This window comes from Carcharodon carcharias, chromosome 2 (genome assembly GCF_017639515.1).
Source record: "Carcharodon carcharias isolate sCarCar2 chromosome 2, sCarCar2.pri, whole genome shotgun sequence".
NCBI classification, from domain to species: domain Eukaryota; kingdom Metazoa; phylum Chordata; class Chondrichthyes; order Lamniformes; family Lamnidae; genus Carcharodon; species Carcharodon carcharias.
Window position 1 is genome coordinate 216,174,742 of NC_054468.1, and position 24,946 is coordinate 216,199,687.

The following is a 24,946-nucleotide window of genomic DNA, read 5'->3' on the forward strand; positions in this document are numbered from 1 at the left end:
TGTCCTCCGGAAAACATAAACATGCTTACATTGGATGAAGGCAGGCCAAGGTCTGGCTGTGATGCCTCCACTAACTAAAAAAAGCCACCGGCACATTCTGCCTAAAATGGTGGGTGAAGTATCTGAGTGGTGAATATGGAACATTACCCCTGCATGAATCACTATCATCAGGAGAGGACAAATGAAGATTAGGATTTTATTAAAATGTAGATTCATGAATAAGTTATTGAAAGTTACCATTTGAGCAAAGTTTTAAAATTCCCCATTAAAGATCACAATTGATCATTATGGTGAGTTCCAGTTCTGTGTATTACTGTGGGTTTGGTTACACAAAATAAAGATTTGTTTGACTTGCATATGCAGTTGGTAGTAACAATCCCATTTTAAAATCCAATCTATATTTTTATTCCAGCTTGGAGTTTGGTTTTCTTTGGGCTGTGCATACCTGGGATTGGAAAATTTCAAAGGAGCTGCAAAAGCATTTCAGAAATGTGTGATGTTGGAACCTGATGTAAGTATAGCACAGAAAGACTCTTGTCTCAAAACAGAAATAAATTTCGAGGCAGCAATTGTTGGACACCAGAGCCAGTTTTTTGTTTTTGTGTGCCTGAAGATGTAGCCTGGCTGAACTGTCCAGGTGTGTAACTATTTTATCTGACTGTGCACTGTTTCCGTTAGCTATTTATGTCCATTAGAGGCAGTGCCCCTGCCCACTTTATGCAGCATGGAATCCAAACTCAGCAAAGTGCCTGCATTATGAGAGGAAGACAATTACTGTTGCAATTGGCATTTGTTAGCCTGTTTATTATAGATAAGCTTTGAGGCACTTCATAGAGACGTAGGGCAAGATTTTCCATTTGTCGGGCAGGCCCGGGATTGGCCACGAAATGAACTGTCGCCCATGATCGGGCCCTGATCGCGATTTCACGCTGGCTGGTCAATTAACAGCCAGCCAGGGTGATGTAAGGTGGGCTGAAAGGCTCAGTGCTGCTGGGGTGGGGGGCGAGCGCGGAAGCCTGTGCGGGCATGGGGGAGTGCATGCTGACAGCTCCCTGAGGGCACAGAGCTGCCATAGGGAGCTGAAGATTTGGACAAAGGAAAATAAAGCTTTAATAAATGATATAAGCATGCCCCCACATGTGACTAAGACACATGAAGAGGGACATGTTCAAAATGAAGTGGAAACTTTTTTTTTGAGTTTTTTTTTTACCACCGTTGGAAACCTCATCCCGCCCGTGGATGGTGTTTTGTCAAAAATGCAAAGGCCGCCTGGCCTATTCCCTTGCCCACCAACTGAACAGCTGAGCGGGCAGTGAAAAATACAACTTAAGTAATACTTTAAGGGTCTTAATAGGCCTCTTAGTTGTTGGCGGGCGTGCTGCCAACTCTCGCGCGTGCCCGCCGACCGAAAGATCACGAGAGTGTGCGTTGACGTTGGGACGCCTGCCCGACATTATCGCGCGCGATTTTATGCCTGATCGGATCAGGCGGGCGTGTGCCTGACGGATGTAAAACCCTGCCCGTAAAGGAACATAGTTATTTGACTTATGAATGTTTGACATAAGTGGCCCCAAGGCAGAATTTATCTTAACTCAATTATTAAGGATGTTTGACCTCTAGCACACAATATATTGTTACGATCCAACTCCAGATGAGGTTCCCCCAAAGTTGTTGATCCAGGCAAGGCCCCTCAATTTGTCACCGTCTGGCTGGGACACCCTAAAATTGTTACACTCTGGGTGAGGAGGGATGAACTGGTTCTCTGTCTTTATTAAGCGCCCCACCTCTATTGGTCGAAACAAGATTTAATCTAAAATCGATCCCTTTTGAGGAAACCTTTTTCCCAGACCCAATCGTTTTGGTTTTGAAGGAGCTAATTTGATCGGACTTTCTTGAGTTAAAGGTAAGAGTAAGTTTATTAACTACAAAAGGCAAGAAAGGATAAAACACGTGCATATGCAGTCATCCAGGTTAAAAGTAAGGATTTAGCTTGAAGTAAGTAGGTGATTGAGCGTTGTGATTCGAGATTCCAGTAGAATTGACTCCAGTAGATGAACAGTCGGCTTTGAGGTTCAAGTAGATTTGACTGCGGTAGATGTATAGGCAGTTTTGAGGTCCCAGTAGTGTTGAATTTGGTAGAGAGGGAGAGAGATTGGGATACCTGCAAAATGATGATTTACAGGGGTAGTCTGTGTGGTTATTACTTCTAAGTCAAATTTCCAGCACTTGCTCGTTCTCAGAACACTCACCAACGACAAACACTGAGCCAGCTTTTCAGCTCACTTTTAACCCCTCCTGTGCATATTTCATGTGGGAAGCAAATTCACAAACCTGTCTGGGCATTGGTCACAGGATTTCTTGATGTTATGACACTTATCTCCCATTAGGTCCCATTGTCTCTACCAGAGGGAGCAATTAGTTTCTGGATGTCTTTAGAAGTAAAAACAGGAAATGCTGGAAAAACTCAGCAGACCTAACAGCATCTGTGGAGAGAAAAAAAAAACAGAATTAACGTTTCGAGCCCTTATGACTCTTCCTCAAAGCTGAACATTAACTCTGTATTTTTTTTTTCTCTCCACAGATGCTGTTAGACCTACTGAGTTTTTCCATCATTTTATGTTTTTGTTTCAGATTTCCAGCATGCGTAGTATTTTGCTTTTGTCTTTAGAAGTACTTTCTCTGGCAACAGGGTGGGGTTCCATTACCTCTTAGGGAGTCACTCTACAGCATTCCAGCTAGTGGCTTATGTGCATTTTAAAACACAGGTCTTGTTTTAAAAAGTCCAATATTTCCAGACACATTTCGGTGGTTGTTCCTTCATTATTATCACTATTTGAGTATGAATATAACATTAGAACTCAGCCTGGTGTTGAAGGATCGAACACATTATGCAATAATAATTACAGACAATGTGGCAGTACTAAGTAGGTCTGGTAGCATCTGTGGAGAGAGAAGCAGAGTAATGTTTCTGGCCTGTGATCTTTCATCCGAACTAATATTTAAGTTTTAATTACAAAGAGACACATTACATATTGCACACCTCCAACCAACAGCTTCTCTTTAAGCCTGCTTCTATATATATGAGAACAGGTGAGTCCCCAGTTAATATCCATCTGAATACAATTAATACCCAATTGATATACAATTAGCATATAACGCTGTATTTAGTATAGTGCCAATTCAATACGCCTGCACTGTTCTGTTAAGATTTCACTGCTCGGCTGGATTAATTTTTGAATACTTCTGCATTGTATGGAGTTCTTGCAGCATCTTTTGTAACAACTCAGTTTGATGTAGAAAATGCTTAGATTTAAAAATTTGAACACGTTTTAGAGCCCACAGTGATTCAGGAGATTTAAAGTAATGTTAGATTCATAATTTGAACAAGTTGCCAAGATACAATAAATGCAAAAATAATTAATTGATGTAGCCTGGTGGCTGGGCTTAAAATGTCCAACACTTATGTAACTCATGATGTGTGTTTAGTATCCATATTCCGCTGGGGAAAAGGGGAGGAGCTGAAGATGTTCTTAACTTTAACTGTATGTTACTCAAATAAGCTAATGTTGAGACAGTAATCCAGAGGGTGATTCTAAAAACGTGAAGTGTTTAATTAATCACCCATTGATGTATAATAGAAATTCAAAACATTCTGAAAGGCATATATATGTTGTGGCTAAAACTGTCACATGAGGATTCCATGAATACATTTGCACTTTATTTTTCTGTAAATATTTTGATTTGGCATATTAATGGCTCCTGGCCCAATATGCCACTTATGTGTACAGTTTAATAGGGACTTAAGTTAGCTTACACACAGACTGCAGCTTCTTCAGATTTATCATTGTCACTGCTACAAGCACTTCTTTGTTTAAAAAGAAATCAAAAGAAAGAATGGAACATCCCGGAGAATATGATTACTTTGTGCTTTTGGTTGAAGGGGACTGACCTTTCCATTAAACGCTATCTGAAAATAAGTATTTATATCTTTTGAAATGCTGTGAAATCCTTTGCTTGCAACAGATCTACCATGGTAGGTCTCTTTCTTTGCTCAGTTGATCTAGTTTCATGAGTTGCAGGGAGCATTGATAAATATTTCTGGAGAAATTCCACGTTTTTTTCGTTCTCATGATGTAGGTGTCCCTGATAGATCAGCATCTGTTGCCCGTGTCTAAATGCCCACAGGAGATGGGGATGCATCTTATTCTTGATAATACCGAATGGCCTGCGGGACCACTTCAGAGGGCAGTCACGTGGAACATAAACATTGACACAGGCCACTTGGGCCGATGGCCTGTTTCTGTGCTGCAAATTCTATGGCCTGAATTTGCAGTTGAAATGATAGTGAAACTGTCAGCATTTGTTGTTGTTACTTCTGGCATCACACGGAAATACAGGCATTGCTGTCCCTTATTCCCTAGTCCTCTACAGGGGGCGCTGTCAAAGATCTGCTGATAGCAATTGTTTTGAAATCACTGAACTGACAAGAACTTAACATCTTATGCTGTAATATTGTAATTAAAAGCCCCTTGTTAATGAGATGTAACTGAGTTTTTAAAGCTTACTAAGTCATGTCTACTATTGAACAGCCCCTTTGGACCGGAGAAACTAATTTTACATTTGCTTTATGCCCAATCTTTCCAGTAAGAGAATTTCATTTTTTTTAATACAATTTTTTAAAAATTTATTTATCTAATTTATCTAATCTCTATGCCCCAGTCTTTATTTCAGTCTCTGTAAGATTTATTTTAAAAATGAAGGATAATCAGTACATCGTACTGCCTGGTCTGTTGACTTTGAGACCTCTTTGCTGTGATTGACTGCTTGATGACATCACTGTTGCTGGATGGATGGAGGAGATCCCCTTGTTTTGGTGCCAGTTCAAATGACCATCAGGATAGGTGAAATTGATACCGCAGAGATTACCAGACCTTTGTGGGCAGGTTTTGTCGTGGCTGTTATGGTCAACGCTGTTGACCACAAAGCCTGGGCCTGTTCAATCCCATGTAATTGTAATTGTTAATGGTTCAGGGAATTTTGGCAGTTGACCATCTGCTGACCACTTTAATTTGATTACTGCTTCTTAAAAGCAGCACTTTTTAGTATACCTGGAAGGAACACTATTTACCTTATGCGTAACGGCCACTTCAGCGGTCTGGTGACCTCTGTCCAGGTGGTTGATCATCAAGGGCATATATATGGCAGAAACACACAACTTCACTTGCTAGGCTGCAGAAAGGAGCTTGAGTTTTTTTTAAATTTCTATCTTTATCAGGCAGTCATGTTTGCTTTGTGCAGAAGCAGGTATATAACTGGACACAGGCTTTAATGAGATTGATCCAATGTCTTTGCACCCTCCTGTGATTGAAGATATGTTTAATTGGGGGATGCCTTCCTGATATTCCTTTATTTGAACTTTAAACCATAAATGGGCATAGCCATCGCCCAGTGTCACGGCTGTTTTCTTATTTGTTCATGGGATGTGGGCACTGGCGAGATTGGCATTAATTGCACATCCCTAATTGCCCTTGAGAAGGTGGTATGCTGCCTTGAACCATTACAGTTCATGTGGTGTTGGTACATCCAAGTGCTGTTAGGAAGGGCGTTCTAGGATTTTGACCCAGTGATGATGAAGGAATGGCAATATAGTTCCAAGTCTGCGTAGTTCATGACTTGGAGGGGAACTTACAGGTGGTGGTGTTTGCATGCACCTGCTGCCCTTGTTATTCTAGATGATGGAGGTTGCAGGTTTGGAAGGTGCTGTTGAAGATGCCTTAATGAATTATTGAGGTCTATCTTGTAAATGGTACAAACTGCAGCCACGGTGTGTCGCTGGTGGAGGGAGTAATGTTTAAAGTGGTTAATGGGGTGCCAATCAAGCAGGCTGCCTTGCCCTAGATGGTGTTGAGCTTTTTGATTGTTATTGGAACTCCACTCATCCAGGCAAGTGGAAAATATTCCATCACACCCCTGACTTGTGTGTTATAAATGGTGGACAGATTTCAGGGAGTCAGGAGGTGAGTTACTTGCTGCAGAATTCCCAGCTTCTGACCTCTTATAGAAACAGTACAGTGTTTATGTGGCTAGTCCAATTAGCTTTCTGCTCAATGGTTGTTAGACTTGAAAAAGCCAGTTGTTGAAGGATAGAACTGGAGCTAGTTTTTATGCACTTTTGTAAGCATTTGTTTACAGAGCTACAGGTTCCAAACATACACCACCTAACCCAGCAATACTCAGCTGCAAAGGCCATCGACTTGAATCTTTAACTCTGTTTCTCTCTTCACCAATGCTGCCTTGCTGCTGATTATTTCCAGCACTTCCTGTTTTCATTTCAGATTTCCACCATCCATAGTATTTTGCTTTTGAACATTGTTTCAGTCTGTGCTTTTTTTTATATAGGGGCACAAACGAATCCCTACTTAATGCCCACCATCTGCATACAATTAAATGCAATTAATATACAACTAACAGTGGTGACCTGCAGGATGTTGATGATGGGGAATTCAGCAATGGTAATGTCATTGAATGTCGGGGGGAGATGGTTAAATTCTCTCTCGAGATGGGCACTGCCTGACACTTGCGTGTCACAACTGTTACTTGCTACTTAAGAGCCCAAGCTTGAAGGTAGTCCAGGTTTTGCTGCATGTGAAAGTGAACTGCTTCATTATCTGAAGAGTTGGGAATGGAATTGAACACTGTGCAGTTATCATTCTTTAAATGCTTTGCTCGTTCTACTACATTAAAGACATGTTGTTAGTGTTGACATAATAAAACTGAAATTGAGCAACATACTGCATTTATATAGCATCTTTAATGTTGTAAAACATCCCAGGGCACTTTACAGGTAACAAAACCTGATACCGATCCACATCAGGGCAGATGACCAAAAGCTTGGTCAAAGAGGTAGGTTTTAAGGAGCGTCTTAAAGGAGGAAAGAAAGAGGTGGGGATGTTTACGGAGCGAGTTCCAGAGCTTGGGGCTCAGACAGTCGGAGGCGTGGCACCAATAGTGGAGCAATTAAAATCGGGGAATTTGAAAAGACCTGAATTGGGAGAGTGCAAATATTTCAGGGGGTTGTAGGGCTAGGGGGAGGGGTTACAGAAATGAGGAGGGATGAGACCATGGAAAAATTTGCAAACGTTGATGAGAATACCAGGCAGTTGGATAATTTCACTTGTAAGCTTTTCCTCATAGACATATATCTAAAGTTACAAGAATTCCTGAAATCTTGAGAGCTTTATTATTTGAAAATTAGTTTACATAACATTTAGAAATAAAATATTCGTTTTGTACTAATCTACTAAAATCTACCCGTTTTGCTGTTGCTTCTGTTTAATTTTAACTTAGTAACTAATTTGTGGTTCACCACCTGAGATATATACGGACTATCACAGTGTTGTTTATCCCTCTCATGGAGAGGTCTGGTGTTATTGTTTATTAGAGTACATATTTATGGCATTAGGGTTTATTGTTCCCTCATTTGGATTATTTTGCACACAAGGTCACATATTGGTTTGTAAGAAGCAAGGCCACCTTTAGAAGTGGTGCCCCATTATGTTGGCATGAGAAAAAGCATTTGGAGAATGGCTGGTTTGTTTCAATATGCTTTATTTTGCAGTACCAAGGTATGGGAAGTCATCTTGTTTAATTCTGTATTATTTCTTCAGTTTATGTGCAAAATAATGATGCTGGTTCTATTTAACTTTATGCAAAAATATGATTTATTTATAATCATTTAAATTATACATCAAGTTATACATCAAGATATCACAAGTGAAGAATTGGGTGAAGGACATCTCTTCAGTTCTGGAATTTTGGTATGAGTATATATCTCTCAGCCACTTTCAGCCCTGTAAGGGTGATTGTTTCAATAATTTGCATAGTATTTATTCCATTCCTAATCATCATGGAACAAAGTCCACTGGCCAGACAAATCTGGAAAAATTGGGATTGCAACTTGCAGACTGAGGCAGATTGTTGGTAGAGTAGAGGATGATCATTGCATGTCAATTGGGCATTTAATTGTATTCAGGTAGGGGGAGTTAATGGATATCCCCTACCCTTGCACTTGTATATATAAGAATAGGCTTAAGGAGGGGTTGTTGATTGGAGGTGCACAATATGTAGTATGTGGTCTCTGTCAGTAAAGTTTGTAATTGTATAAAGGCTATGCTCCAGTGTACTGTCCTTCTCTTGTCTATTTGAGCCCTAACAGCTTTACTGAGCAAATATTCCATGCTCTAGGAATGGTCAGTGCGGACAATGGGCACCAAAAATAAGAGAATGCTCCCAGCACTGACATTTCTCACCATGACAAACATGAAGTTGGAGATCATGTGAATGATTAGAGAAAATTGAGTGCAATGGAATATTATGTGCCCCATGTGGTATAAGCCTTAACTAGAACATTCAGTTAGCTTCCACAAAATGCCAACTTTTAGACTATTTCATGTGTACAGCTTTTCCCCTATAATAAAGTAAAATGATTTTGAAAACTGCAGCTGCTAGGGAACCAACAGAAGTTTATAATTCAAAATGACCTAAGCACCAGATGTAATACAGTCTTGCAACATGCTTCTAGTTTCTGTTATTCTTGGTTTAACCTAACTTGGGCACAAATTTATTTTTGCAGCTATTGCCCCAAACTTTAATCTGAATAATTAGGGTCTTACTGATGATGAGAGAGGTCCCTACCTCTGGGTCAGAAGTCCCAGGTTCAAGCCCCACTTCAGGACTTAATGGCCTTGGAAGATGCTTGCATAAACTGGCCAAATAGGTTGAGTATCAGTATGTAAATCCTTCCTACATGCCTGATGGCAGGCGGTAAGAGCGGGATGGTTTCCTGGCCAGCTGTACTTCAGAAGGCAACAGCAAGCCACTGCAGTACTTTGCCCAGCATTATCATGGACCAATCCAATGGAAGTCCATGGTTGCCAACTGTGAGGCATAGTACCTGAAGGAGGAGGATGATGGGCTAATGTCATGGAATCATGGAGGCAGCAGAGAATTAGGTCATTTAGCCCACCGTGCCTATGCAGGCTCTTTGAATGAGCTAGTCCTGCATCCCTGCCTTTCCCTCCTAGCCCTGGAAACTTTTCTCCTGCAAGAATTTTAATTGAATTTTTGAGCAGCAGGACCACGAAAGGAGTGGTAAGGAGGCTTCACTAAAATGAGAGCAGGGATAGAGGCTGCAATTGTGAAGAATGGTTCAAAAAAGAAGGTTCAACGTGATCCAATTTCTCAGCCATAGCATGTCCCTCGCACTGTTACAAATATATTGATTCATCAGTTTCTGTTAAATATTGTCATTGGGCAGATATGAAACCATTGCCTCTGGTTGATGTCCAGTAGAAGATATGGATTCATTGTACGTGTTTCTGTGCTTTCAGAATGCAGAAGCTTGGAACAATCTATCAACAGCCTATATCCGATTAAAGGAAAAGTAAGACATTTACATGCTTCCTGTTATTATAAGACCAGACAACATCAGTTTGATTAACTAAAGGAATTATTAACGTTTTTATAAATTTTGCATATAATGCAGAACGACATTTGAGTCTTTCTGTCTATTTGACAACATCTATTGAAACAAATATATTTCATGCAGGATTGCTGTGATTCTCTGACAATGCATCGCATTGATATGGGATTTTACTTTGGAAAATCTTGGTATAAGTACACACACAAAATTGTTAAATAGATTGTTCTTTACTCCTTACATCTTTTCTACAATATTGATTTAACACAGTACAACTACATTGTATGCCTTTGTCAGTCATAGCCAGAAGCCATTGACCTAAGGTTTATGGAAAGAATTAAGATGTTTTATTCTACCACTGAAACCCGAGGGTCAGTTCTTGCAGCACAAAACCAAATCAATATTTGTACTATTGTATTCTTGAAATACACTTACTATAAAGAAGGGGAAGATTTTCTAACCCCTTTGCAAATCATAAATAGTCTTCCTTTGTAGTGTTAGCTAGGTATCATCTCAGGCTGTGAAACTTTTTTCTCACTTCACCTCTTTGGTCAGTCAAATCCTTTGCAAGGGTGTAATGCAGAAGATCCATAATATCAAGGACGTATGACTGATTCGTTGTGTAATTCTGTATTACAGAAGCAAAGCACTGCGAGCACTCAAGGAAGCCATTAAATGTAATTATGAGCATTGGCAGATCTGGGAGAATTACATTCTTACCTGCATGGATGTTGGCGAGTTCAGTGATGCCATTAAGGCATACCATCGACTCGTGGATTTGAAAGACAAATACAGAGATGTTCAGGTGAGTCTTTCTTGTCATTTTACATTGTGCCTGGATTTTACTTTCTGATCTTTTAGTCATGTTATTGCTGAGCTTTGTAAAGGAGCTGTTAATGATACTTCAGCTTTTCACAGTCACTAGTACTTTCTTCACTTTTTATACATACATTGTATGCAGATGCAAAGATGCTCCAAAGAGAGATAGACAGTTTAAGTGAGTAGGGAACAAAGTGGCAGATGGAGTATAATGTGGGGAACTGTGAGGTTATTCATTTTGCTGAAAAAAGAGGCATATTGTCGAAGCTTTTCATCTTGCACTCGTCAGGACAGATTCGCAAGAATACCAAATTTCAAAGGAAACAATTTATACTGCATGAGAAGAGCATTGTGTGTTGTTTCCTTTGAAATTTGGTATTCTTGCGAATTTGTCCTGATGAGTGCAAGACAAAAGGCTTCTGACAGCATGTCTTTTTTTCAGCAATACTCAAGTTCTGTACTACCAAGCGACTATTTATTTACTTTCCTGGTAAGAGAGGAAAACAATATTTTTTAAAAGGTGTAAACTTGGAAACGTTGATGTTTAAACTAGAGGGACTTGGGCGTGCTCATACAAGGAACACAAAGTTAGCATGCAGGTACAACAAATAATTTGGAAGGAAAATGGCATGTTGACATGGGGATTGGAGTACAAGAATAAGGAAGTCTTGCTACAATTGTACAGGGCTTTGGTGAGACCACTACTGGAGTACTGTGTGTAGTTTTGATCTCCATATTTAAGGAAGGATATACTTGCATTGGACATAGTGCAGCAAAGGTTCACTAGATTGGATAATGGCAAAATACTGCAGATGCTGGAAATCTGAAACAAAAACAGAAAATGCTGGAAAAGCTCAGCAGGTCTAACAGCATCCGTGTTCTTTTTTCCCCATTGATGCTGTTAGATCTGCTGAGTTTTTCCAGCATTTTCTGTTTTTGTTTCACTAGATTGGTCCTGGGATGAGCAAGTTGTCCAGTGATAAGAGGCTGAGTAAATTGGGCATATACAATCTGGAAATCAAAAGAATGAGAAATGGTCTCATTGAAGCATACAGGATTATGAAGGGACTCAAAAGAGTAGACACCCTTTCCCCTTGATTCCACCCCCCCCCCCCCACCCCCGGCCAGGGGATTCTAGAAAATGGAGGCACAGTCTCAGGGTAAGGGCTGATCATTTAGAACCCAGAGGGCTGTGAATGCCTGTTGAATGGATTTAAGGCTGGAGAGACAAATCTTTTGTGTCAGGGAATCGAAGGATATGGGGAGCGGCTGGGAAAGTGAAGTTGAAGTCCAAGATCAGCCATGATCATGTTGAATGGTGGAGAGCAGGCTTGATGCATGTTGCACTGATGTTCATACTTCTTATGTTCACTCTCAAATGTTTTTAAAGCCTGGGGGTATTAAAGTTCACAGAGGATTTTCAGCCCATAACATCTGCAAAAGATTTCAGTGTAAATTTATCACTGTGACTGTTATGAAGTAAAATCAAAGAAAAACAAGAAATTATAAAATTTCTAAGCTTATCTTTGAATAAATAGCAAAGAAAAAGAGTTAGCATTTATTTCACCCCTTATCACATTTCTCAGGAATGTTTCCATGCTGCATGCGACTAGTTACTTTGAAGTGCCCTGACTGTTGTCATGTAGGCAAATGAAAAGCTGCTAATTTTTGTATTGTAGCGCAAGAATGTGGTTGTGGTCATCCAAGGGTTAATGCATGTTGTGCTGTTCCAGTGAACTTTAGGGATCCTGCTCATAAACTGACTCAGCAATAAAGGAACACTCTAGGCTGTTTTGTAATGTCCAATACGTGATTAAGCGCTACACCAAGAAGCTGTTGCTTGTAACACTTCAATCATTTAGCTCTACTTAAGTTTGAGCACAGAGTCAACCTACAACCTTCACTTCTACTGTTATAGCTATCTTGTCTTTTGTTTTAAACAATAAGAGTTTACAACGCTGAAACATTCATTCAAGTCAATAAGAAATTTAGCAGGATGGCAGAGTGGGTGGTACTGTGGGTTAGGATATTACCCTTTGACTCTTGGGACCAAGGTTCAACCCTTGACTGAAACTCATTCACTTCTTTCTGCCAGGTGTCATAAAAGCAGAAATAATATAGCAGTTTGTTTTTCAATCCTTGGCATCCCTTACAAGGAATCCAATTTATTTAATCTAAATAATAAGTTGTTCACTGGTTAAGTAATTTGATCACTGACACTAATCCGCTTTTTTGTTTTGGTTATAGTTACACACTGGTTAAAGAACGTGCTGTTTTATTAATGCTTTAATGCAAACCTATGTAACATTTGAAAGTGAAATGTGCAGTAGATATTAAATAATGAAGCACTGGTGTTAAATAAAGTTCTATTTGGGTGCAGCCGGTTTGACTGTAATAGTCCTTTTAAGCCCTATACATTCTAACACTCCTCGTCAGCAATAACCAAGACATGGGGGATGCTCTTGTCAACCTTATCTCACAGATTGTGTACATACTGTCATTAATGAGGAAAAACATTCAAGTACCAACAGAAACACTGAGCCAGTCAGGAAGGTCAGTCTTGAGCATACAGTGAACCTGTTGGATTGATCCTGCATGAAACATCGGGTAGATGGAGGAGGCAGACATGAAAATGTTCTTTAGATAAATTTAGGAATATGGGGAGACATTACTGGGAAAGGCTTATTTTTAAATAAACACCAAGTATATTTGCTTTTCATCACCATTAAGTAGCTGAAACACAGGTGGATTTGCAGCCCCTCTTTCAGACCTTGGCTTCAATTTTTTCAGAACTCAAAATGAATCTTAGTGTCTTAATTTTATCAACCAATCCTTCAAGTTTCTGAAGTAATGTCTGACTTTTGGGCCAGGGGCTGGGGAGAGGGGGATGCAGAACATGTTTACCTCAGACTTTGTATGTCTAGACAATTCCTGGCACAGAGTATATAGAAACTAGGGATGAGCACGAATCTGAGCCAATTTAAGATATCAGTGTAATTTGGCTTGGCCTGGTTCATCTTTGTTATTTCTTGGTCAATGGCAGGATTCTTCAGATGAATATAAAACAAAATACCCTTTCCACCACCAGCACCACATGTAGCCCAGAATGAGAAACGTTCTGACGCAGAACTAATTATTAATGAAAATGAATTTTCTCTATGCATTTTATTTTAACGCAACATGTTGCAGGTTCGTATTAAGTAGCACATATAGACATCAATGCCAGCAAGTTAACTGGTGCCCTTAAAATAGCACACAAAGGAAATTAAACCGATTAGAGTGATTTCCAGGTCTCTGTTTGGAACTCGGTTTGATCCGCAAGCAGTTTGAACCCAGGTCAGGTTACTTGTGCTGTCTATACAAACAAGGAAGATAGACCCAGATGAACAAGAGTAGAAGTTTCCATGACTTTTCTTCAATATAGTTTAAAAACTAATTGTGGCAATGTTACACTACAATTGATGCCTGAATCGGGCAAACTGATTTGCAGGCCCAAATTCCACCACTGACTCCATTGAGTTGTACGCACACTGACCTTCCAATCAGCTTTGTCCAAATGCCAGTTCAGTTTTTAATGCCAGCTCACATTGAAAAAAATGTTTAAGAATGACTTTGCAAAGGTTTCCATGCAGACAAAATCAACTCTGAAAAAGCTACTTTACGCCAGTGATGATTGTAATGCACCTGCTGGTCTACATTTGATTTGCACGAAATTACAGTTGAATTACATCACATATTGCATTTGTGTGAAGCCTGAACCTCTTTGAATGCCTTAGCCAAAACACAAGATATGTGGTATGGATGATCTAGAAATCTCTTGCTTGGTTAAACTGCGTTTGCGTTTGAACCTGGTCATTAATTAGCCACCTCTTGTTTCTTAGCGGACTAACTTGCATTTTTTTAGTGGCATTTCATTCTATTGACCTATTGTACTGTCTGTCAGGGGTCACAAATATTAGGCACCATTAATGGAAGTAATATTTTTTGTACTGGCATTTTTACAACATGTTCTCTCTGTGACCCTTGATTAACAAAACTCAGTGTGGACAGAGTAAATACTGGCTAAGAAAGAAATGCTATTCAGTGTGAGGCACTGGGAACGGCTGATGTGAAAACTAAAAGAATGGGCAGAGGCAGAAAGCAAAAGCTTCAAGGAGCAAGAGCATATGTCTGTAATATCTTTGTCTTAATTTGAAAGATTGAGCCTCAATGCTGTGTAAATTATAAATTTACCTACAGCACTCTTCAAATTAATTCAGAGGATCTGCAGATTTACAAGGAAAAGATGTTTTAAAGTTTGAAATGCAAGTGTGTGACCCTTTCAGATGGAAGAAGTAACTTACTGATTTGTGAACCATTCCAGAGTGAATCCCATGAGGTCTTGACTGGTGGCACGGTGGGAAGGCTGTCCACAGGCCTCCTGTCACGGACTTAATCGGGGTGGAGGCAAGAAGGCGATGGAGCCCCCTCTTGCCACTCTCCAATAAATGCCCCTCGCCAGGGAAGGGCACAAGATTCTGCCCAACTAGTTTTTCTGCCCTTAAAAAGAGACACATCCTCCATCCCAGCAGGATAATGTCTTGTACATTACTTGTTGTGACACCCCTGCTCTTGCAAAGCACTATTTCCTTCATTGCAGTGTGAGCAATGGAACAGGAGCTGCCTTAGATTTGGTAGCTTCCCATATAGAGATGCATGAGGCAGACAAAGCACCCCATTCTTTCCTGTCCGCAGTCAATGCTCTTGTGTCGCTCTAGTGTCTCTTGACCAGCTGGAGATTTTTACTTAACGTCTGGCACCAGTCAATCTTGGGTCGCCCTCCTCTCTTTTGTTCAGTACGAGCATAACTTGATGGATATGCCATGACGTCAGGTGACATGGCCAAATCAGCTGAGCTGTCTTTTACAGGTGATGGATGAAATTGGAGATTGCTCTGAGCATTTTCTTACTTCGTTGTTGGGATATAAAATCCCACTAGTGTATGCCTAGAATCCTTCGAAGATATCTGGTATCAAAAGTATCCAGTTTTCTTTCCTGACAGCTTTGCAGATCCCATGTTTCACAACAATATAGAGGAGTGGAGGACATATTTGCACCGTAGAACCTAAGCTTTGTTTTCATGGAAATCTTCTTACTTGTTCCAAATGTTTTTCAGTTTTGAAATATGATGGTTTGCCTATTCTTGCATTGAGTCCTTTGTCCATGGCCCTCTAAATAGTAATGGGACTTTTCAGTTAAGCCTCTACAATGGCAAATTTGTTTTGATTGGCCTGAACATCTGTTACTTGTTGATGGTTTCCAGTCATCATATTTTTTGTTTTCTTGGATTTCATGTGAGCCCTACTTCTCCTAAACCTGATTGCTGATCGAGTTGACAAGCTGTTGCTGTCTGATAGGACAGCAATGTCATCCGCTAAGTCCAAATCTGTAAGTTGACCATCATTGATCCATTTCAATCCAAGATGATCCTTGTTTGACTTCCTTAATGACTAGTCAATGGCGACAACAAAGAGAAGAAGGGAAAGGATGCAACCTGGCCTGACCCCAAATAGGCATCCTCTGTCCTAACACAGCACCTAGAATTCTTTTAGATCTTCTCAATAGCTGTCACTATCCTTAATGGGATGCGAAATGAAGAAACAATTTTCCAGAGTGAACGTCGATGTAAGCTAGCAAAGGCCTTGGCGAAATCAATAAAGCTGATGGCAAGGCAGGCTTGATGCTCTTGGCAGTTCTCAATGATGCGTCATTATGTAAAATCCTGCTCAATGCAAGAACAATTTGGTCTGAAACCTGCCTGTTCTTCTCAAAGTTCACCATCCACTATGTCTCGAGTACAGTTAAAGGTCATTTGGAAGTAGACTTTACCTAGTATTGATAGCAGAGTGACTCCCCTCCAATTGTCACATTCAGTGAGGTTGCCTTTTCTGGGGGATACAGACAACTGACCCATCTTTCCAGTCTTGATGAACAATGCCAATTTCCCAGACCTAATTACAAAATTTACATAGCTACTGGGCAGTGGCTTCTCCATCTGTCTTTAGCATATCTGCAGTGATTGTATCTATGCCGAGAGATCTGTAGTTTTTGAGTACTGCAATTGCCTTTCTCACCTCATTTTCAGTGAACTTTTCTATACTGTAAGGAACATATCTTTTTATTTCTGTAGGACTGTTGTAAAGAACATATCTTTTTATTTTCTGTTGGACTGTGGATTAGAATTACAATAGCTGCAGGTTGAAAGACATGTCCACTGGAACAGAATGGGAGAACAGAAACTCCTGGCCTGCAAAGAGAAAACATCTAAAATCTCTTTTCCTCATAACTCTATAACCTGCTCTCTCTCTGAGGGAACCCCTGTAAAAAGGAATTGGTGAAAACCACTGTTAGAGACATCGAAAAGCAAGTTTTCAACCAGTGAATTAAATACTGAAAGTGTTGGAAGACCACCTCGTATCATCAACAAGAATTGAAAGAAGTTTGGAAGCCAGCGATCAAAATCAACCCATCGAGTCCTGTACTGTGGATTGGTGCTATTGAGCTGTTTTATCCCACCATTAAAATCCATATTTGTTGTGTGTGTGTGTGTGTGTGTGTGTGTGTGTGTGTGTGTGTGTGTGTGTGTGTGTGTGTGTGTGTGTGTGTGTGTGTGTGTGTGTGTAGTTCATATTTCTTTCTTTTACCACTGGTTAACGACAGTTTGTTCAATAAACAATTATTTACTTATTAAGTTTACAAACCTGGTGCTCGTATTCTGTTGACCTAAATTAAACAGTTAGGTAGAATTGGGGCAATCTGGTGGTTTGGTGAAACCTTTCACATTTGTCATGGCTCGGGGAACAGTGGGGCTTAATATTACAGTGCACCATCCTGAGTGAGTCGTGACAATACTTATTGGAGGCTCAGTTGTGGGCTGGTTGACTTGGATTGATTTGGCCTTGGTAGGCCTATTGGGGACTTCTGGAAGTGTTCTGCCCTTTGTGATAACTTGAATGGGAGATGGGTGCTTTTTGGAAAAAAAACCTTAATTCAAATAGCAGAGTTTTTAGTGTCTACTGCTCTAATATATTTTAAACTCATATCTTTGCAAAATGTCAGTGCGAATCCTAGATAAATGGAAATTTGTTCCAGCCATGAAATTCCATTGCACTCATTATCTGGAAGTACTCAATCCATCTTTCCATTTCTGGCACTCTTGTGCTCAGAAAGTGGAGAACCAAAATAATATAATCATACATGTTCAGGGCCCTCATACATATGCAATTAATGTTGAAGTGTGTTGGTAGATCTATTATTTAGTTTGCTAAGCTAATTAAAAGGCAAGTGATGGTGATTCTATGTAGAAATTGGCATGCCTGGCTTTGATAGTATCTGATGGTGGGCACCTAGCACACAACTAGAAGATTGAAAGAGCAATTCACTCCAACAGCATGTATTGTCCTTGAAAATTGTGGGCCCATAACTACTCATCCCCAGGGCGCCATATCTGAAGGGCACCCCAAAGATGTACTGGGGCACCCCCCCTCTCCCCCCGTAAGTCCCCACATAAGGATTGCATAGCAGTTGCCAGGGAAGTACGATGGGAACCATCTAATACTGCAATTTAAATTGCAAACTTTGGATGGTTCTGACTGTCTTACACAAATAGTTACCCAGAAAAGGTTAGAATAATTAAAACCACTTCTAACTTCTAGGTAACCATAGTACTGACCCTCCCCCACCCCCCGCTCATGCTGTAAAAAAAAAGGTGCATGACTTCCTTACCTCTGACTCAGCTGCCCTTCACACAAGGCCTTGGGAACCCACTTCTTCTTTCTCACCTGGCCCGGGTGAAAAGGTTGGGCGAGAAAGGTAAGGCTTCATTTTAGGACTAACTAACTAGGAGCAGAGTGGCAATCCGACTCTGATTGCCACTCCATGGAAGTTACAGCTTGTGATTGTTAAGAGGGAGGAAGAAGGCATGGAAGAACCAAAGGAAAGTTTTTTTTTCTGAGTGCTAAATTTCCTCTGCAGATTTCTGTCTTGGCAACCTTTGCAAAACAGTGATGTATAAAAAGTTTGCATTTTGGGTGCGATTATTATGAATTATTCAACAATTATTATAAATGTCTTAGGCCCAACCATCTTCTTTCTATCAAAAGGTCAAAAGTAGGGATGTTCGCTGATGATTGCACAATGCTCAGCACCATTCACGACTCCTCAGATATCAAAGCAGTCCATGTCCAAAAGCAGCAAGACTTGAACAATATCCAGGCTTGGGCTGACAAGCAGCAAATAACATGCGTGCCACACAATGACCATTTTCAACAAAAGAGAATCTAGCCATCGTCCCATGATGTTCAATGGCATTACCATCACTGAATTCCCCCACTATCAAATCTGGGGGTTACCATTGACCATAAACTGAACTGAACTAGCCATATAAATACTGTGGCAGGTCAGAGGCAAGGAATCATGTGGTGAGTAACTCACCTCCTGCAAACCCGCCCCCCCCAAAAGCCTCTCCACCATTTACAAGGCTGAAGTCAGGAGAGTGATGGAATACTCCCCACTTGCCTGGATGAGTGCAGCTCTCACAATACACAAGAAGCTTGACACAGTTGAGGACAAAGCAGCCCACTTGATTGGTACCACATCTTCAAACATTCACTCCCTCCACCACTGATGGACAGTAGCAGCAGTGTGTACCATCTACAAGATACACTGCAGAAATTCACCAAGGCTTGTTCCTCAGACAACACCTTCCAAACCTATGACCACTACCATCTAGAAGTACAAGGGTAGCAAATAGATGGGAACACCAGTACCTGGAAGTTCCCCTCCAAGTCTCTCACCATCCTGATTTGGAAATATACCAGTTCCTTCATTGTCACTGGGACAAAATCCTGGAACTTCCTTCCTAACAGCACTGTGGGTGTACCTACACCGCAGGGACTGCAGCGGTTCAAGAAGGCAGCTCATCGCCACCTCTCAAGGGCAACTTTGGATGGGCAATAAATGCTGGCCCAGGCAGCAAAGCCCACATCCTGTGAATGAATAAAAAAAATTTAAGGAATGGTTTAAACAGCACCATAGGCTGCTAACTATTGGATTTGCATTAACCTTTACCCAGATACCAAACACCTGATTTTGGTTGAGTTGACGAAGAGGGAGGCACTGAGCGATGTTGAGGCATCGCTCACATAAAAGGGAAGAGCCAAAAAAACAGAGAGTGAGAAATCAACCCAGATAAGAGAAAGAGAGTGTGACTAACAGGCCATTGTTGTGTAACTCTTAGCAACCAGCTGAAGACTGGCAGTGATAGAGATCTTGGAGCAAGTTTTCTGCCCTCAATCACAGTCAAAATAGTGTTAGTCAACAGAGTTAGTTTGCTGAGGGTTAAATTTGTCTTGGCCTGGAAATAGAATGTCAGGGTGATCTTAAATGACATTGAAAGAAAATAACTTGTGAAGGAAAAATAAGTTAAATCTTAGGATGGAAATGCCACATTTTTTGAAAAAAATATCTTTTTCTCTCGCAAAAGCTGAAAGCTTTCTGTTCCCTAATAAAACCTGCATATTTGCAGTATAGCCATTGGCTCATAATTGCATACTGTTAAAGCTACTTCAGATTGGATTCAGAGAATCTGGCATCAGAGAGCCAGGTCTTGGTGTTTACTCTGCTAAATCTGGATCCCTATCCCTTTGGTGGAATTGCAGATCAATTTGTCACGAGTCTGTAAATCTAGCTCTGAGATAAGGGACTTGGATTTAGCAGTGGTGAGAAGCCAGAATCTAAATTAAAGCAGTACCCATACAAACATGACTTCAGATTAAACAATGCAGACATCAGTGAATAATTAGGTACGAAGGCCCTTTAAGGGAACATCCTACCTTTTGTTGTTCAATATGGGGCTTCTATTAATCAGAATATTTAATTAGATCACACTTCTTGAGACTATTACTTCTTGAGACCATGTGACTTTACTTGGTATTCTTATTCCCATAATAATCAAATGAGAATTTGTGAAATGGTATTTTTTGGAAACTGGAATTGAGTCCATCATGTTTCTCACATTGCATTTGCTAATTCAGGACAATGAAAGCATCTAAACAGCATTGTGTATTTGACCAGTGTTTGAATTTTGAAGTTATCTTTTTCTTTCAAAATCTGTAATAATACAAAGTTTTTGGTCCAGACTGTTTTGATTGGTTAGTTTAAGGTATGTGTGCCTGTTGGTTTGGACTTTCCCCCTTTATTCCAAATAGTTTCTACCAAATGGATCAAAGATTGTGACATTCAGTATACTTGGTACCTTAATGTTATAATAAAATGTTACAACAGGGGGTCTGTCTGTCTGGTTGGGTTTATTTGGTGGGTAGTGCCTGGGTTTTGTTACCAGCACCTGGGATAACTGGGACAGAGCTGAGGAGTGGAAGTGCAGTCATTTTTGGCAGGATAAAACACACAACAATTTTATTTTAAAAGATATTGTTTCAGAGAAGCGGTTGATAACTGCAATTTTTTAAAATGCTTATTGCATTAAATTACATTTTGAAATATTTGAGTGTCATCACATGGGGTGCTTTTAGTTTTCAGCACCATTTTCAACTGGGATGGAGGTGAGGTGAGCAGTGGAAATGAAATCTTATATAGTGGGATGAGTTGGATAACAAACTTGAAAAAATGTTGCTTCAAAGAAGCGTTTGCTTAAAGGGAACAGCAAAAAGTAAGCTCCCCGGGGTACAATCAGGGGCAGTGCTGAATCTCTCCCCCCCTCGGGGTACGATCAGGGGAAGTGCTGAGTCACTCTCTCTCCCCGTGGTATGGTCAGGGGAGGTGCTGACTCTCTCTCTCTCTCTCCCCGGGGTCGGTGGGGGGGGGGGGGGTGCGGTCAAGGGAGGTGTTGACTCTCTCTCTGGGGTGTGGTCAGGGGAGGTGCTGACTCTTTCTCTCCCTGGGGTACAATCAGGGGCGGTGCTGACTCAGTCTGTCTCCCTGGGGCAAGGTCAGGGGAGGTACTGACACACACACACACGCACACACACACACACTCACTCACTCACTCACTCTCGCTCTCTTGCTCTCGCTCTCTCTCGCTCTCTCTCTCTCTCTCTCTCTCTCTCTCTCTCTCTCTCTCTCTCTCTCTCTCTCTGTCTCTCTCTCTCTCTCTCTCTCTCTCTCTCCCTCCCTCCCTCCCTCCCTCCATCCCTGGGTATGGTCAGGGGAGGTGCTGATTTTCTCTCCCTGGGGTACAGTCAGAGGAGGTGCTGATTCTCTCTCTCTCTCCCCGGGGTACAATCAAGGGAGGTGCTGACACACTCTCTTTCCCCAGGGTATGGTCAGATGGGATGCTAACTCTTTTCTCTCTCTCTCCTCAAAGTGCAATTAGGCAAGGTGCCCCCCCACTCCAAAATCACCGAGTGCTCCTCGGGGCCTCCTTGCATCCTCCAACATGTGGGGTTTCGGAATGAGGCTAAGCACACATAGTCCCCACCTTCAAAAAGTAAATCTGGAAACACAGGTGGTGTTTTCCACATTAATTGTGGAATTGGGGGTGCCCTCTGCAGCGGTGGTGGGGTGGGAGAGTTTGGTGGAGGGAAAGGAATGGAGCAAGTTAAGGGGAGCCCAACAACAGGTTATCCTGGCTGGGGGTAGTGGGGAAGAACGGTGAGGCAGTAATGGAGGGTGATGCAACATGGTGGCAATGGGGTAACAGCCATTGGTATTGGAGGGATGGGATGGGAATGGCATAGAGAGAATGGAATGGCATAGGATGGGGATTTAAAGAAATACTATTGCAATAAAGATACTAATTTTATTGCAAATGTTTTTTGGGCCTCTGCTGATATAAAAATAACCTCCCATTCCCACTACAATTCCACCTCCCTCTAGCCCCCACTTCCGCACCAGCCTCAAGTAACAAGGCATGAGCACCATTTCCCAAAATTTGTGTGTGGCAGGTAGGTAGCCAGGAAACCTGGTACTGAGCCAGTAATGGAACTACTGAGAGCAAACACCAGAAATTATGCTAGAGTAACTCGCCTTCCTGTAGGGAAACAACCCACGAACATGCAGTACGTAGCTGAGTTAATGAATTTACAATGGGGCAAGGGAATATCGTAAGGTCATGTTCCTCCCATGTTGTACCAGTACATTGTGATATGATACCCTGCCTTGCAACACTTTAATGTTAAGGCAAAGTACTGTGGGTGCTGGAAATCTGAAACAAAAACAAAAAATGCTGGAAAAACTCAGCAGGTCTGACAGCATCTGTGCAGAGAAAGACAGAGTTAACGTTTCGAGTCCGTATGACTCTTTAGAGCTGAATAAGACACTTTAATGTAAACGTTTTACCCATGTTTTAGGGCAAATGATTTTGGCTTGGCATGCCACCTCGTAACAATCCCTCAAACCTCTACGTGTTGATTGCCCAAATACTTCAATTTTGCATAAACATTGGCTCCAACAATATTCTACACATCTTCTACCTCTTTGCAGTTTTGAACATTGCAATCATGGAGAATATATTTCCAAACAGTGTTCTGCGCAATAAAATTGATTCATTACTTTGCAAGCTGTCCAGCCCTCCAAAGGGAATTCAGAGTTGATACTCTGCATAAAGCAATCTACTTTACACATGACTGAGGTATTCACTGAAACGGGCAAGATATAATATAAAGTGACTGTAAATTATAGGAAACATTCTGCCTGCAAACACATTTGTTTATCACAAACTCCTTACACTGACTGTATATTCATTTCATCCTTGAGTCAATAAATCAAAATGTTCTTCAGAGCTCAGATTTTCAGTTTATCAGATGGTTTCTATCAAATGCTTTGAGATCTTTGTGTGTGGTTGCACCAAGTCCTGTTCACCTCCTACCTTTGTGCTCGCTGACCAACATTGACTCCTGATCAAGCAACATTTTGATTATAAAATTCTCAATTCTTGTTTTCACACCTCCCTATGGCCTCACCTCTCCCTATCTGCAATCCCCTCCAGCCACACAAGCCTTCAAAATGTCCACATTCACCTAATTCTGGCCACTTTAGTATTCCCGATTTTAATTGCTCTAACATTGGTAGCCTTCAGTTGTTTAGGTCATGAGTTTCTGTGCTATATGTTCTATGTAAGTTTACATCATTACTGAATGAAGCTAGTACAAAGCGTAAGTACCTTATTATGTATTTCAAATGGCTTAAAGCACATCACATGCAGTCAGTTTAGAAATATACTGACTTCTGTTAGGTAGCAAACGTGGCAGCCATTTTTCACACTGCAAGTTGATCTGTTTTTGGCTCTTGGAATATCGAATATAGAGATGACTATATCACCATAGCATGGTTACAGCATAGAAGGAGACCTTTTGGCTCATGAGCCCATCCTGGCTCTTGCAAGATGAATTTAGTTAGCCCCACTTCCCTGCCCTGCAGAATTTTTCCTTTCAAGTGCTTCTCCAATTCCCTTTTGAAAGCCATGCTTGAATCTGCCTCCACCATGCTCTCGGACAGTGCATTTCAGATCCTAACCACTTGCTGTGTATAAAATGTTTTTCTCATATCACCTTTAGTTTTTTTGCCAATTGCCTTAATCCTGTGCCCTCTGCGAACACATGAATTAGGAGGAGGAGTAAGCCACTCTGCCCCTTAAGCCTGCTCTGCCATTCAATAAGATCATGGCTGATCTGATTTTAACCTCAACTCCATATTTACGCCTATCCCCGATAGCCTTTCAGCCCCTTGCTTATCAAGACTCTATCTAGCTCCACCTTAAAAATATTCAAAGACTCTGCTTCCACTGCCTTTTGAGGAAGAGAGCCCAAAGAGACTCACGATCCTCTGAGAGAAAAAAAAACTCCTTATTTCTGCCTTAAATGGGCGACCCCTTATTTTTAAACACTGACCCCTAGTTCTAGCATCGCCCACAAGATAAAACATCCTCTCCACAACTACCCTGTCAAGACCCCTCAGGATCTTAAAGATTTCAACCAGGTCTTCTCTTACTCCTCCAAATTTCAGTAGATACAAGCTGAGCCTGTCCAACCTTTCCTCATAAGGAAACCTGCCTATTCCTGGTATTAATCTAGTAAACCTTCTCTGAACTGCTGCTAACACATTTATATCCTTCCTTAAATAAGGAGACCAATACTGTATCAAGTATTCTAAATGTGGTCTCACCAGCGCCATATACAACTGAAGCATAATCTCTCTACTTTTGTATTCAATTCCCTTGCAATAAATGATAACATTCTACTTGTTTTCCTAATTACTTGCTGTACCTGCATACTAGCCTTTTGTGATTCATGCACTAGGACACCCAGATCCCTCTGAATCTCAGAGCTCTGCAGTCTCTCACTATTTAGATAATATGTTTCTTTTTTATTCTTTTATTCTAGTTCTCAACCCTTCCAACAATTGGTACAGCTTCACTCTCTCCTCTTCTCCAGACCCCTCATAATTTTGAACACCTCTATCAAATCTCCTCTTAACCTTGTTCTTCTCTAAGAACAATCTCAGCTTCTCCAACCTATCTGCGTTGGCCCCTCAGCCCTGGAACCATTCTCAAATCTTTTCTGCAACCTCTCTAAAACTTTCACATCTTTTCTAAAGTTTGATGCACGGAAATGTACACCAATCGAGGCTGAACTAGTGTTTTATAAAGATACA

General features: G+C 41.0%; 1 protein-coding gene across 1 annotated transcript in view; it reads left to right on the forward strand.

Moving 5' to 3' along the window:
- The window catches only part of ttc27 (tetratricopeptide repeat domain 27), a 243,222-nt gene that overhangs the window by 183,744 nt on the left and 34,532 nt on the right, over nucleotides 1–24,946 (forward strand). The window contains exons 16-18 of the mRNA XM_041207509.1: nucleotides 413–511; nucleotides 9,390–9,442; nucleotides 10,118–10,283. Of these exons, the coding sequence (XP_041063443.1) occupies nucleotides 413–511; nucleotides 9,390–9,442; nucleotides 10,118–10,283 (318 nt within the window). The remainder of the gene's footprint in view (nucleotides 1–412; nucleotides 512–9,389; nucleotides 9,443–10,117; nucleotides 10,284–24,946) is intronic.